The 12,838-nt window shown below is 45.2% G+C and overlaps 2 protein-coding genes across 3 annotated transcripts in view; one reads left to right on the forward strand and one right to left on the reverse strand.

Annotated features, from left to right (window-relative positions):
- LOC119161149 (cytochrome c oxidase assembly protein COX18, mitochondrial) overlaps positions 1–8,793 on the reverse strand; it is an 84,031-nt gene extending 75,238 nt beyond the window's left edge. For both annotated transcript variants that reach the window (XM_075879846.1, XM_037413501.2), the window contains exons 1-2: positions 8,323–8,793; positions 5,265–5,412 (exon numbers count right to left, since the gene is read on the reverse strand). In XM_075879846.1, the coding sequence (XP_075735961.1) occupies positions 5,265–5,412; positions 8,323–8,793 (619 nt within the window). The remainder of the gene's footprint in view (positions 1–5,264; positions 5,413–8,322) is intronic.
- Positions 8,794–10,818: 2,025 nt separating this feature from the next.
- The window catches only part of LOC119161148 (piwi-like protein 1), a 292,627-nt gene continuing 290,607 nt past the window's right edge, over positions 10,819–12,838 (forward strand). The window contains exon 1 of the mRNA XM_037413500.2: positions 10,819–10,985. Within this exon, the coding sequence (XP_037269397.1) occupies positions 10,983–10,985 (3 nt within the window). The 5' untranslated portion in view covers positions 10,819–10,982. The remainder of the gene's footprint in view (positions 10,986–12,838) is intronic.

Consider the following 12,838-nt stretch of genomic DNA (forward strand, 5'->3'; position numbering starts at 1 on the left):
TATTTGTGTATCCATTATGAGTGTAAATGAGTGCTGTGTGTACTAAAGAAGTATTGCATAAAGTCAGGAGCCCTTGTCAAGCCCCGTGATGATGGTTTTTTTACTTTCTGGCGCGCTCAAAAGAGCCGCGCCTATTCTTCGGCGCTGAAGACACCGTTGGACTTGCTGTTGTGTCCATCACCTCGGACGAGGTGCTGGATGCCCGCTTCCGGTTCACGCGTGCGTGCGCGAAAGTCTTAAGGCTATCTGTCAAAACAGAAGGTCGTGGGGCTTCAAGTATGGTGGCCTGCAAGCCCTTTGGTGGCAGATGAGCCTATGCTACTTCTGTTGAGGGGATCAATGGCGCTGCCGCTCGTCCACTTTCTGTGGTACGTGTGGGCGCCACGGATTTTGGTGGCACTGCCCCCTTTTGTGCCACTCCTGCGAACGAAGGACCCTGCATAAGTAGAGGATTGTGTGCCTCCGTGAACGAGATATTGTCATTTACTTTAAGTATAAGTATTTCGTTTTCATGTTTCCATGCAGGACATGTGCGGGAGTAAGCGGGGTGTCCACCGTCGCAGTGCGTAGTTGCTTCTCCACAGTTGTCTGTAGTGTGTTCGTGCAAACTACACTTTGCATGGGTTTGACGGCCGTGGCAGCTCTGAGAGCTGCCGCTGAAATGCTGACACTTAAAACAACATCGGGGGTTGGGGATGTAGGGTCGGACCTGTAACTTCAAGTAGCCTGTTTCGATATATTGTGGAAGTGTGCTTGTGCAAAATGTAAGAATGAGGTGCTTTGTTGGGGTTTCTTAATTCTCTCTACATGCGTTACATGATGTTCATTTCAGCCCCCAAGGAGCTCACTCTCTGTCAGGTTAATCAGGTCTTGATCAGACTACGCCTCGGGAACTGTTCAGGGAACGGTGTGGTGTGATACAGGTGTGGTTCCAAAAGAGGAGAGTTTTGTCAGGTTTTCATACTGGGCCTTGCTTTGAACTTTGAGAAGAAGGTCGCCACTAGCCATGAGTGTAGCCTGATAACCTGGACCAAGAGTATTGGTGAGGCATTTTGATATGACAAATGGAGAGATCGTTTTTTTCTTGTGTTTCACAGTGAATCACATGGAAGCGTGGGAAAATTTCTTTTGACTTTAGGAAGACATTCAGTGTTGCTTTGTTGCGCCCCCTCTTAAGGGGAGGACGATCAGACAGTTTAGGAAATGAAAAAGTGGCTATAAAGTATTTATTGATTCCGCAGCTATGCCAGCCACCCACCATCGAACCCAACAAGGGGATGCGGCAGCACAATTACAACGCCAGCTGTACAAAGCCACTATAACCCAATAATATGTGACTAAGAGAGGGCACATACACAAGGTTAACCCTTGCCACCTAGAAGATGGAAGTAAACACAAGTGAGGAGATGACAGGAAAGATTGGAAGAGAGAAAAGACGAAGATCAGGAGGGCAAGAGAGACAGGAAAAGGCGACTGCGGATTTTCCCTGAATGGGTCAGCCCAAGGGTGCCGTCTACATGAAGCCGGGGCCAAAGTGGTGTGTTGCCCCTGTCGGGAGGGGGGGGGGGGGCTTAAAGGGCCACTCACCAGGTTTGACAATTTTGATCTGACAAGCGCAATGTGTAGACGAAGTGTTTATGATCACGTCTGCCAAACTTTGCAATGCTACGTGACGCGGAAATGGGTCGAATTTCAAGATGAAAGCTGCTCCCCCTCCCCTCTGCCGGTGCACGCGTAGAGAATGAGGGCATGACGTAGGCGTAGGAATGGCCCTATGTACACCGCAATGCAGTGACGTTGGTCCTCTACGTGGACGAGTCTGCTCCGACGTTGTCAACAGTATACCACATGACATGGCAAAAATTATTTAACACAACATGCGTAGTTTATGTTGTTGCTTTAGGAGATCAACAAAACTTGAAATAAATAATGAGATGCAATGAAAAATTGTGCGTTCTTTTCTTTTATTTTTTTCCCGTGAAATGCTACGAGATGCGAGGCTACTGTACCAGCGTTTCGCATGCGTTCGTGTCCCCGTGGTGAGTGCATTGAGCAGACGACCGCTGTGGAACGCTCCTACGCGTTCACGCACTCATTGTGTTCATCTACTCTACCGCATCTAAGCTAGCATTTCCAAACCATCCCGCAGAAACAGGCAGAAGACCACAAAATAACGCTGGTCAACAAAGCAATGCTGCTCGCGTTCTCGGGAGTTGGATTTGTTTGGGCACGTCATGCGCACGTAACCTCATGGTCGAATGCTGGAGAGGGTGGGGAAGAGATTTGGCTTGCGAAGGCTACGCGGAGGAGCGGCAAGGGTTTTGAGCTCGCCTCCTCTTATCTTCATTTCGCGCCGCTTTAAAAAACCTGTTTTGTCCGCTCGTGATAAACCGATCCGAAAAATTTTTATGGCGAAATGTTCCTCATCGGACACCCAACTACTTCCACTGTCCAACTCTCCCTGCCTTTCCTTGCATCTTTATCTCTCTCTCTCCACTGTCTAACTAAAATTCGGTATGGGAGCCTGGTGAGTGGCCCTTTAAAGGTCCAATCACCCGGCGTCGACACAATCCCAGGGATCCCCTTTTTCCCGGACACAGCTCAGTCACGCATGGCTAGGGGTGGGAGAGGTCGAAGCCCCCCGTTAGCTAGGGTCCGTGGTGTCGCTGCACACCAAACGCCTGCTTGGGCAGACGCCCCTGCGGGAGCTTAAGACAAGCAATGAAGCATACAAATTACAATGCAATTTCAAACTGAGTGTAACAAAGAAAAAAAAAAGAGAATAACGAAGCAGTGCACGTTTATTACATGTCCTTTCAGTGAGCATTCCAAATATGTCTCTTCAAGAAGAATTACACGCTTCCAAAGCTTCCGAAAGTGAATGATGAATGGTGTAATTTCACAAGCTGTCGTAGATTTGAATGGTCTTCCACCAGTCTGGCTGCTGACAGTGAAGCTAAAATATATTACAGCTGGATTTTGATAATTAAAGGGACCAAAAACTGGCCACAATGTGTGATTACACCCCATTAAAAATTAAGACCGTAAAATGCAGTGACAGATTCCAGCATGCTTTTCACGCTGCGAGTAAAACTTATATTTTTAAATTGTGTTAAAAAAAAAGGTATGTCACGCAGCCTGTTGGAAGAGCCTTGAAGTTAAATTATGGAGCCAATCACTTTGCTGTACGAAGTCACATAGTGCGACGCTGTCACAAGTGCCATAGTTATCCCTCGAAATTAGGGTATACATACTATTGCCTATCTCCACTACTCTGTGCTGCTTAAAAGGAGTTTCACAGTGGCGAGCAGTGCTGTCTCCGTGGTAGCCAATGTACCGTGTCGAGTAATGGCCCATGTGCATGGAGTGCATGCACAAGTAGCAAACTTCCGTACTCAAACATGAACTGCTCTCACATTCTCTGTTTGGAATACATATGCGGTCACATGTGTATTTTACGACTTCATATTCACTGCAGCTTGAAAACATCCTGAGAACAAATGTTTCATAGTGTTTTCCATGTTAACATTCCACGACTAGATACTACGAGCGGTGAGCATTTCATTGCGCTAAAGAAAATAAGTGCCATAAAAATTGGTTGTCTGTCTCTTTATTAATGCTACCTATCTGTTAAAGTAACGTCAGGATGGTGTCGTTTGTGGAACAAAGTGGTCAAACTGAAATCAGTGGCATAATTCAAAGCTGCATTATAAGGGCATTTCACAACCCCGCCATGCAAGTTCAGTTGGTGCAATGAGCCAAGAATACTGGTGTGAGGCGACTTGCATGTTTTCGCTGAAAGTGCTGTAAAATAAAAAGCACACTTTTCTTTCACACAAAATAATGGAGTAAAGATTAAAACATTCAAAAAATGATTTATTTGAAAGCGGCAGCTGCAGATTTGCCCATCCAATGATGCCAGATATGAGGCAGTTTGAAGAGGTTGGTGAACTCTTACGGATGGCTTGCTAGGTGTGCGGGCACATTTTTATTGATAATGCTCGTTACAAAGGTGTTTTGGCAATATACTTGTTAACATATCTGTTTTGTCATTGAAATAAAAAAAAAAGTATGTCAAGAACAATCAAAGAGTGGCAATATGCTGTTGTAAAGGTGAAGCCTCCATGCAGAGATGTTTATTCTCGACCGAAAATCAAGTACTGTTTTCGTTCTTCTACTCGCCTGGCTGGATGCGCGACATTTGTTGCTACCGCCAAGTAGGCCGAAGACGAGATTTTTCATCTGCTGGCACCTTGAGGAAAGCACTGCTCGGACATCATTTCGATAGAGACAGTTTATTCATTTCTCTTTTTTTTTTCTCCCTGTCCCTGCATCCCTGGTTTTATACCCTAACTCCTCATTCAAACATTCTCACAATACGATCGGAACACAGGAATGTCTCCCTCCTCGACTCCCAGTTGGCTGCTGTTTAAGGTGGCAAGCACAAAGTCCTCCCTCCTCGGATCTTCCCCGAAGAACCACCGCCTCTCGTTGCCACCCAACTTCGCTCATTCCAGTTCCTGCAACGCTCGACTTCCGTCGTCGACGAGCCGTGGGAACGCACCTTCTGGGCACCTGCCTGCAACACTGGGCTGACAGACCACCACTTTATTGGGCCTGTGTATCAATTTCACCGCTGTCGCTTGTTTTGGTTGCTACAGCGGAGCGCAAGTGCACCTTCCATCTTTGCAGCCGGACTCAACTCTTGTCTGCAGTAGGTGCCGCCACTAAGCCCCTTTGGCGACGTGGGTCTTTGCATTCTTTGTGATCGACAAACAGCCACTGTCCCGCCAATTGAGTTCCACCGCTTCCGTCATGGCGTGCGCTCACCGTCAGCAGGGCGGGTAACAATATGAAAATATTCTGCGAACGCACCAAGTTCGAACCCAACATCGAGCCTCCAACAGCACTAAGTGACACAGTTTGTATAATCTTTGCTGAGCTAGTGTGTACACATAATTGAAGCAAGCAGCAAGAGTAAAAATGCACAACACATGTTCGAACCAGCTACGGAGATTTTCTTGGCCCACTCTTAAGCAATAAGCATGGTTCACAATCACTGAACTTCCAAGTCATTTTGCGCAGCCAACAAACAATGTTGCCGTGTTACTGCTACTGGTAGAAGCATGCCCTGAAAGTGATTACAAAGGGCTGGGATTAGCGGCGGCTGAGTGAGGGCCGGCTGGCTCACAGGCCTCGGCCTGTTTAGGGTACACGATTAAAACACGCAACAATTATAATAAAAACGCGATACACCGTCTTACCCATGTCCTGGTACGGCAACATGAAGGCCATGTTCCTGAGGGCGACTGAGAGACTAATCCACATAGGCAGCTGGAATAGTACCACTATGGCTGATTTCATTGGGTGACAGTTGTCTCGAACCACGAGCCTCTGGAGGTGTCGCTTCAGCTGCACAGAGAAGCATATTTTTTTGAGTACGTTCAACAAATCAAACTGGGTCACTTAGAATGCAACCAAAGAAACCAAGCAATGTAATGGTTTTTTTCTTGAAAAGGCACTGCAACACTACTTGAACAAGGCCAGAATATGCTGCCAATCGCTAGTCGAGGCTTCTGTTAACACGCAAGCAAAACATAGTGCAACACCCAGCACGAAATCTACAACTACGTATTACAGTCAGCTGAAAATTGCTTGTTCTTCTCTTGATGAATAATGTGGCAACCTCAATTTGCACAGCTTCATAAGCAAATAGCTATGGCGATAGGCCGATTTGAGCACAATCAGTAGCATAGTTACCACAACCACCGCAAGGTGCCCGAATGTAGTTGACATCTTTGCACTCCATAGAGCTAGAATTACATCAGTGCATTCATGATCACACTGAGAGTGAGCCGTGCAATCAAATAAAATGAGAAAAGAAAGTGCTGAAGGTCATGACACGCAGTAATGTACAGGCTTAGCTTTTTGCCTCCTTGAGATCATTTCAGTACACTTGCTGGGTCGAAAGTAAACAGAAAGTGCTTAGGGCACGAGACAAATTCCAATAACTGTGTTGTTCGTAATTATAAAAATATGTGGCAGTCAATTTGCGGGGCAACCAACTCTGCCCGTGAGGTCTTCGAGGATTACTTGAAAAAGTGTGGCAGGTCTCTTTTAAGAGGTGTCATGCTTGTTAGGCCTCCCTCCCCAATCTCGTGACTTTCCTCATTCTAGCGGCACTCTGTGCCACACACACACTGCCCACACAGGTGAGATGTCCCCAGTTCCTAACACGGCCAGGGGGGGGGGGGGGGCACATACCTTAATCACTACCTATGAATATTCTCAAAGAGCTTTGAATGGTGAACCATTTATTTGAAGACATTTTCCTATTCTTATTCAAACCACAACCTTGAGCGATGTGTATACTCTATATAACTAGGTATGCAACTACAAAATACTAGAACAGATATAAATGCACATTCAATCCAGAATTGCTCTTTAATGTACTCTAATGACAACATATGAAAGGAAAGAACTGTTTGAAGTAATAGTGTATTTTTGCTCTCACTGTTATGCAAATTACACCTCGACTTCTTTTCGCATGATAAAGAAAAAATCGAAAAAAGCCCATGAAGCCATATTCCAAAGGAGTCACTGATGTAGGCCGTACTGGAAGACAACATATGCTGGTGCTGCAGAATATAACAGATGAAGGCTACTAGGAGAACACCGAAGATTTAATACATGGTGACACCTACCAGATACAAGTAACTGCTAGTCTTTGAGTGCCTTTGTTGTTTATGACAACATTTGACTTTATATTGTTGCACATGCCTAAACACACACCCATATGCACCAGCTTCATAAAAAATATTGCATGTGACTTGAGATATTCATTATTAAAACTTCAAAGCCCCAACATCATCAACATATAACCAAGGGCACAAAAAATACAGCTGATCTATTACATTAGACCTGAGCTTCCTTGACAAGATATGAATCTCGGCAGGTCTTAGCACAGCCTTGTCAGGAAAATGGCAAGTCATTTTGAAATACACAAGTGGACTACTTTGTGCGTTATGAGAGGTGCGAGGTAGTTTTTTTCCTAAACTATAAATAGGTGCCAAGAACTCTTTCACATCTGTCACACACACTACAAGATGAAACACCGCAATAGCTACCCAAGTTTTTACGACAAGAAAAAGGTGAAAACCGTGGTTGTTTCTTTTTACACGAAACATCACACGCAAAGCCAAAACTAATTGCTGGTACAACTGAGGTGACTTGTTGCTTTCGACATCGAGATACCCCCATGACACACCCTAATTAAAAGTTTGTCACTCAACATCAAGGGAGGCTCCGGTTTGAAGAAAAATAGCCGCTACCTTCCCTTCGGCCCTGGCACTTTTGGTTTTATTATTTCCTGGTTTGGGGCTTTTAAGTTCCACGATAAATGTCACGTACTGCATGTGTCTCTTATTGGCTTTCGAAAGAATGCCTTGTGATGCCGTACAATTTTTTTTTCACCCAAACAACTGCCCTAAAGTTGGTAATTAAAAAGTAAATTAACAAGTTTATGTTAACTAACAGTTTCAATGTAATCTTAAAGTTGCAAAGTATCTCAGCACCAATGTAGAGTTTGTCTGTGAAGCCAATAGGACCCCCACTATTGCAGCATATTTGTAAAAAAGAATCCATACTCTTTAAAAATAAAATAAAAAACAAAACCAACTTGCACAATTGCATCACTGGGAGCGGGAAATCTATTCAGTTGGCACCAGCAGACACGCAAACAAGATTCTGCCCAACATTCTCACTATGACGAATAAATCAATCCCTTCCTCTACACCCGAGTTTATTTCCCACAAGGACAACCAAATTTCTGAGGGTTTTGATTTTGGGCATTAAGATGTAGGGTGGAGCTCTGGGCTCATGCATATTGGTTTACTGGTGCATGAAAAGCGAAAAGCACGTAAAGTTGTGCCATGTAGTGCGAGCAGCCCTACGCGAGTCGCATGCTCTCTTGCACCGCGATCGTGGATAGCCCAACACGAAAGCTTTGTACCTATCCGTCCCGCAATGGCTCAACCATAACGTGTCTACCACTCTGAACATTTTCTGATAAACCCCCAGAACCCTCAAGGGAGCTTGCAGCATAGGCGTACCTAGAAAGCTACATCATTCTAAGGCACATGTTTAATGGGGACCGCATGTAAACTGACAAAGATATTTGGGACTTCTAGATATTCTGAGTCGGGCGAAATAGAAAACAATATGTACAGCCCAGCTTAAGACCTTGACTGCGGCGCTATAGACCTACTAACGCCGCGTTCCATGTAGAGCGTGTTATCACGTGAAACTGCGCAAACAACGTACGTTTCTTTTGTAAAGGAGCCGAGCTTGCTTCTCAGTGAGATTGAACATGCGCGTTGCTTGCATCGTTTCGCGCTTCAGCTCTTGAGCAATGCCGGCCATTTCGCGATCGAGGTTGGCAAATCTGGCAAGCACGTGATGTTGATAGACGGCAAGTGGCAACGTGACAGCTACTCGGAGAGCTAGAGACGTGAGAACGATGGTTGAGCCCCACGTAAGTCCGCTTGTTGAATGCGCTGCCTCCAGCAGGTCTTGAGCGTACGCAACGGGTCTTGACTGCGACAGTGTTTGGGCCCATGATTGCAACGAAAAATCCCGAGCAGTGTATACACCATAGCAAGATGCCAGTGTGCTTTTTTTGAAGCACTTTGAACGATCTCCGGCTAGGCAAGAAATATGCCTAGGAGATGTAGTACACACAATGAACTCATCGACGCGTAAGCGCGCCGTCCGCGCTACCACAAAGCGAAACATATTTCAAGTTTTCGTTCTTTCTAGATGGGGCTTGACTCGGCTTTTGTGCGACTCGATCTCTCACCAAGCCTTCTCCGTGCCAACGCCTCCTAGATTTACCGTGCCTACACCCAAGGAGGTTCTTCTGGTGTGGAGGTAGTGACGCCGGTCGCCGCCGAATTGGAAAAGGAACGACTCGGAAGCAGACGACAAAGTGCGCTTCGTAGCCCCGCCCTCGCAGTGGCCTTTGGAGACTGTGACATGCTGTTGTAAAGCAGTTAAAGATTTTACAAGGCCATGGTTACTTCGTGCTTCGCTTATGGCTGCACAAATCGCATCAAGAAGACGCCTGGGATCACTTTTTACGTGTAAGTATTCGCGCTTCGTTCGCTGACGATCGCCCGTTTTTTTCGCATATGCTGTTAAATTAAAAGAAATGTGAAAGGCGCGCATGCGTGTAATACATGCGTAAAGCTCGACGGAAGGTAACTTGAAGATTGAAATGCTCGCTAACACGACGTTTTCCATGAGTTTTAAGTTTATGAACGAAGCACTAGCTTGCGGTCTATGGCTGCACGTATATCAAACATTGGAACGAGTAGGACGTCTGAATGCCCTTTGAATTCCAAGTTTTCTGGTTTTGTCTTACAAGGCAAAACTGACGGCGTGCATGCATATTTTTGGCGAGTAAATATCAAATTCGGTGCATGTTTATACAGGAATTCGCAAACGTAGGGAATATTCCATGCCGTGATTATCCGTGTTACAGCTTTCCGAAAGACAGTGTGCTGCGTTCTGCCTGGGAACGTGCTGTTCGAAGAAATAGTCGGAGGGCTGCGGAAGGTGACCACCTCTGCTCCATTCACTTCGAAGAATGCTGCTTCGACAAAACGGGACAGACAACCACACTGCGGCCTGGCAGTGCACTTTCGATTTTTTCTGCTTTCCAAGCGCATCCGCAAAAAAAAAAAAAAAAAAACCCTGTTAGTTTCTATCTTCTTGACGTAGCCACCTGAATGGAATGTAGTCACGAAAGTAAGCAATTGCGTCTAAAACAAGATGAGACACCTTTGAAATCCGTTCTATCTCGCCGGTGAAAACGAAACCAAAACGCCGTAAACGAAGCTGCCAAAAGTGAGTGGCGTGATATCAAACATCGAGCTACCTCGCTTCTAGGCTCTGAAGGCTGCGCTTGCCATGACAATACACGTCGACAACGGAAGTTGATAAATATTATGCAGAACGCCACTGCAATCGTTCTCGTACGTCTCCTGGAGTTTGTCGGTTGTACGGCGACATCGGTGCTTCGGTTTGGTTCTGCCTGAAAATTGGTTAGATTTCGATAACTCTAGAAAAATTACTGGTGACTCCCTGTTTACTCAACTACCTCTATTTTCTAACTTTAGCTTTAATTATTTCAACCTCCTTATATATTCTCTGGAAATCTACCGACACACACACAAACACATATATGAAAGAGGTGAGCAAATGTGACGTTGCCCTTGATCTTGAGTATCTGCAGGCACATTTCTTAAAACACCCAATATATACTACAACCCTTTTGCATCGAAATAGTGCATGCTCCTGCAAGCTCGATGTGCGAAGCATCCCTCGACAACAGATTGATTTGAAAGCGTGCATCTGGCAGTGGCAAATAATTTGTTTCATAAACAAGAAGAGGCATTTATTCGTTTGTGTAAATTAAAAGTAGTTACCATCTCATTTTTTTTTATCGTGGAACTGCAAACGGATGCGCGCAACGCGCGTATTCCATTGCGGTCTAAAGCGGTTCCGCCCTGTTTTTCCTCTAGCAATATGGCCGGCGGCGGCTTCACTTGCTCCCGTTGGTGGCGGCTGGGACTGCTACTCCAAAGGTTACATAAAACCTCTTTGCCTACACCCAATAATTTATTTAGAATAGGGTGGAATAAAACAAAAAGTTGTCTGATAATGTAAACTACGGCAATTTTAATGATAAAATTATTTAGTCAAACAAAGACTAAAAAAAGTCACGTGGTATATTTTCTCCGTGTTCCAGCCTTTCTTCACCAAAGCGCCGCCAGACGGATTAAGGCAAGCGCGGCGTGTAGAATGGGCTGCAGAGCTTTTGGGCTTTGTTAGTGCGCATAATTCTGGACGGCATCACAGTTGAACTGTTCAAAAAAAAAAAAAAGCATACTACTGCAGAGTCACCCTGAGGGCAAATTAAAATGGTAAGGCTGCACCTTTATTTTCTAGCGGCTGTACGGAAGGTACCGTCGCGTTGCCGGCGGTACGTATCGTGCTTGTACCTATCCGCTCCCTTAAGAGTCACTGTTGTGCAATTTTGCGGTTACGCGCTTTCGCTAACTTAACCGTGGCATGTTTACACCATTTTTAAAACTTTCTTATTGTGTCGCCTAATATCTTTGTAGTGTGTCCACTGACGCAGTATGCGTTGTCACGCTTTCGTGTCGCGCGCACGAACGCTTGACAGGTGTACGAAACTGCTTTCACCTGTAGACGCGTTAATATGACCGTCATTGGCGTTTACTAGTGCACCTATGGTGCCCGATGACGACGACATTTGCGAAGTTACTCACAGTGCGCAGTTCGCACGCTCGCATCGATTTCGTACTGCCCGCGTTGTTACCGTTTATCATGAAAAGAATAAAGAATGCGTTAGGCTTAGCAATGGTTTTGTGGTTCTGAGCGCATCATCATCAGCCTACGTCCACTGCAGGACAAAGGCCTCTCCCATGTTCCGCCAGTTAACTCGGTGCTGTACTTGCTGCTGCCAATTTATACCCGCAAACTTCTTAATCTCATCTGCCCACCTAACCTTCTGTCTCCCCCTTACCCGCTTTCCTTCTCTGGGAATCCAGTTAGTTACCCTTGATGATCAGCGGTTATCCTGTCTACGCGCTACATGCCCGGTCCATGTCCATTTTCTTCTTGATTTCAACTATGAAGTGCACAGTGCTCAGTTTTTAAAGTAGTTCAGACGTTTTCAGCCGCCATCATCATGACGGAAGGTGGGAATGGACACGGGTTAATATCCTCTTCCCCCACCTCGCCCGAAGAAGACTGCCGGGCTTCAAATAAAGTTTATTCATTCATTCAAAGCACTGAGCCATGCTATGTAATACCAGGTTGTCGTTGGTGGTTTCCTCTGCACATGGCTCTTACCCAATGGAGGGGATCGGATTATAAGGTGAATTTTCCCGATACTTTCTGCATTGCTTCATTCCTAGGAACGCTAGTATAATTTGATGTGCCAATTTAAAATTTGAAAGTGTGTAGTGAGCACACAATTTAGCAAGATGATCGTTTAGTTGCAGTGATGTATTCCTGAATGGCGAATAAAACATCCATGGGGCTGTACCCCAGTGTAGAGGCTCCAAAAGACAGAAGAGCAGGTTCTGACAATTGCAAGCCCAGTTTTTGAAGAGGTGGTGCTTGTATGCTTTTCCTGAATAAATGGAAACACCGACAAGATAATAAGAAATGACTTTTTGTTTCCTCTTGATTACAGTAAATTAACCTGATCTATGCAAGTAGAAATTGAGGGAGGTAACACGGCAACAAAATTTTGTGATGACAACTTCTATCATCCTTGAATTAGACAGTTCACTGTGTCAGGGAAATAACAAGGGGTTGTACTCTGGAGAAGCTGTCAGTGCAGGGTCTGATAAATTTTGCCTGATTTTAAGCGTGCACAATCGCACCACCGTAATGTGTACTCTGGGTGGGAAAAAAGAAATGATCCGCACCGAAAGCGATGCTTTCGCAAGAGCATCAGCCATTTCATTTAACAACAAACCTTTGTGGCCTGGTGCCCAGGTTAAATTAATGCTTCGGAGATGACAGGGAACCAATGATTTCAAAAGTTCCAGTATGGGTGAGCAACCGGATGTGGACAGAGAAGAGCACACAGATAATGAGGCGGTTATGATTTCAACGACTAGAATCGGAAGTATTTACCTTGCGCTAAGCTAAAATAATTGCCATAAATTCAGCCAGAAAAACAGGAAGAAATTCTGGTAAATGCAGCGAAAATTGCCAATCAAGTACAGGGTAGTATATT

The sequence above is a fragment of the Rhipicephalus microplus genome, chromosome X (assembly GCF_043290135.1).
Source record: "Rhipicephalus microplus isolate Deutch F79 chromosome X, USDA_Rmic, whole genome shotgun sequence".
NCBI classification, from domain to species: Eukaryota; Metazoa; Arthropoda; class Arachnida; order Ixodida; family Ixodidae; genus Rhipicephalus; species Rhipicephalus microplus.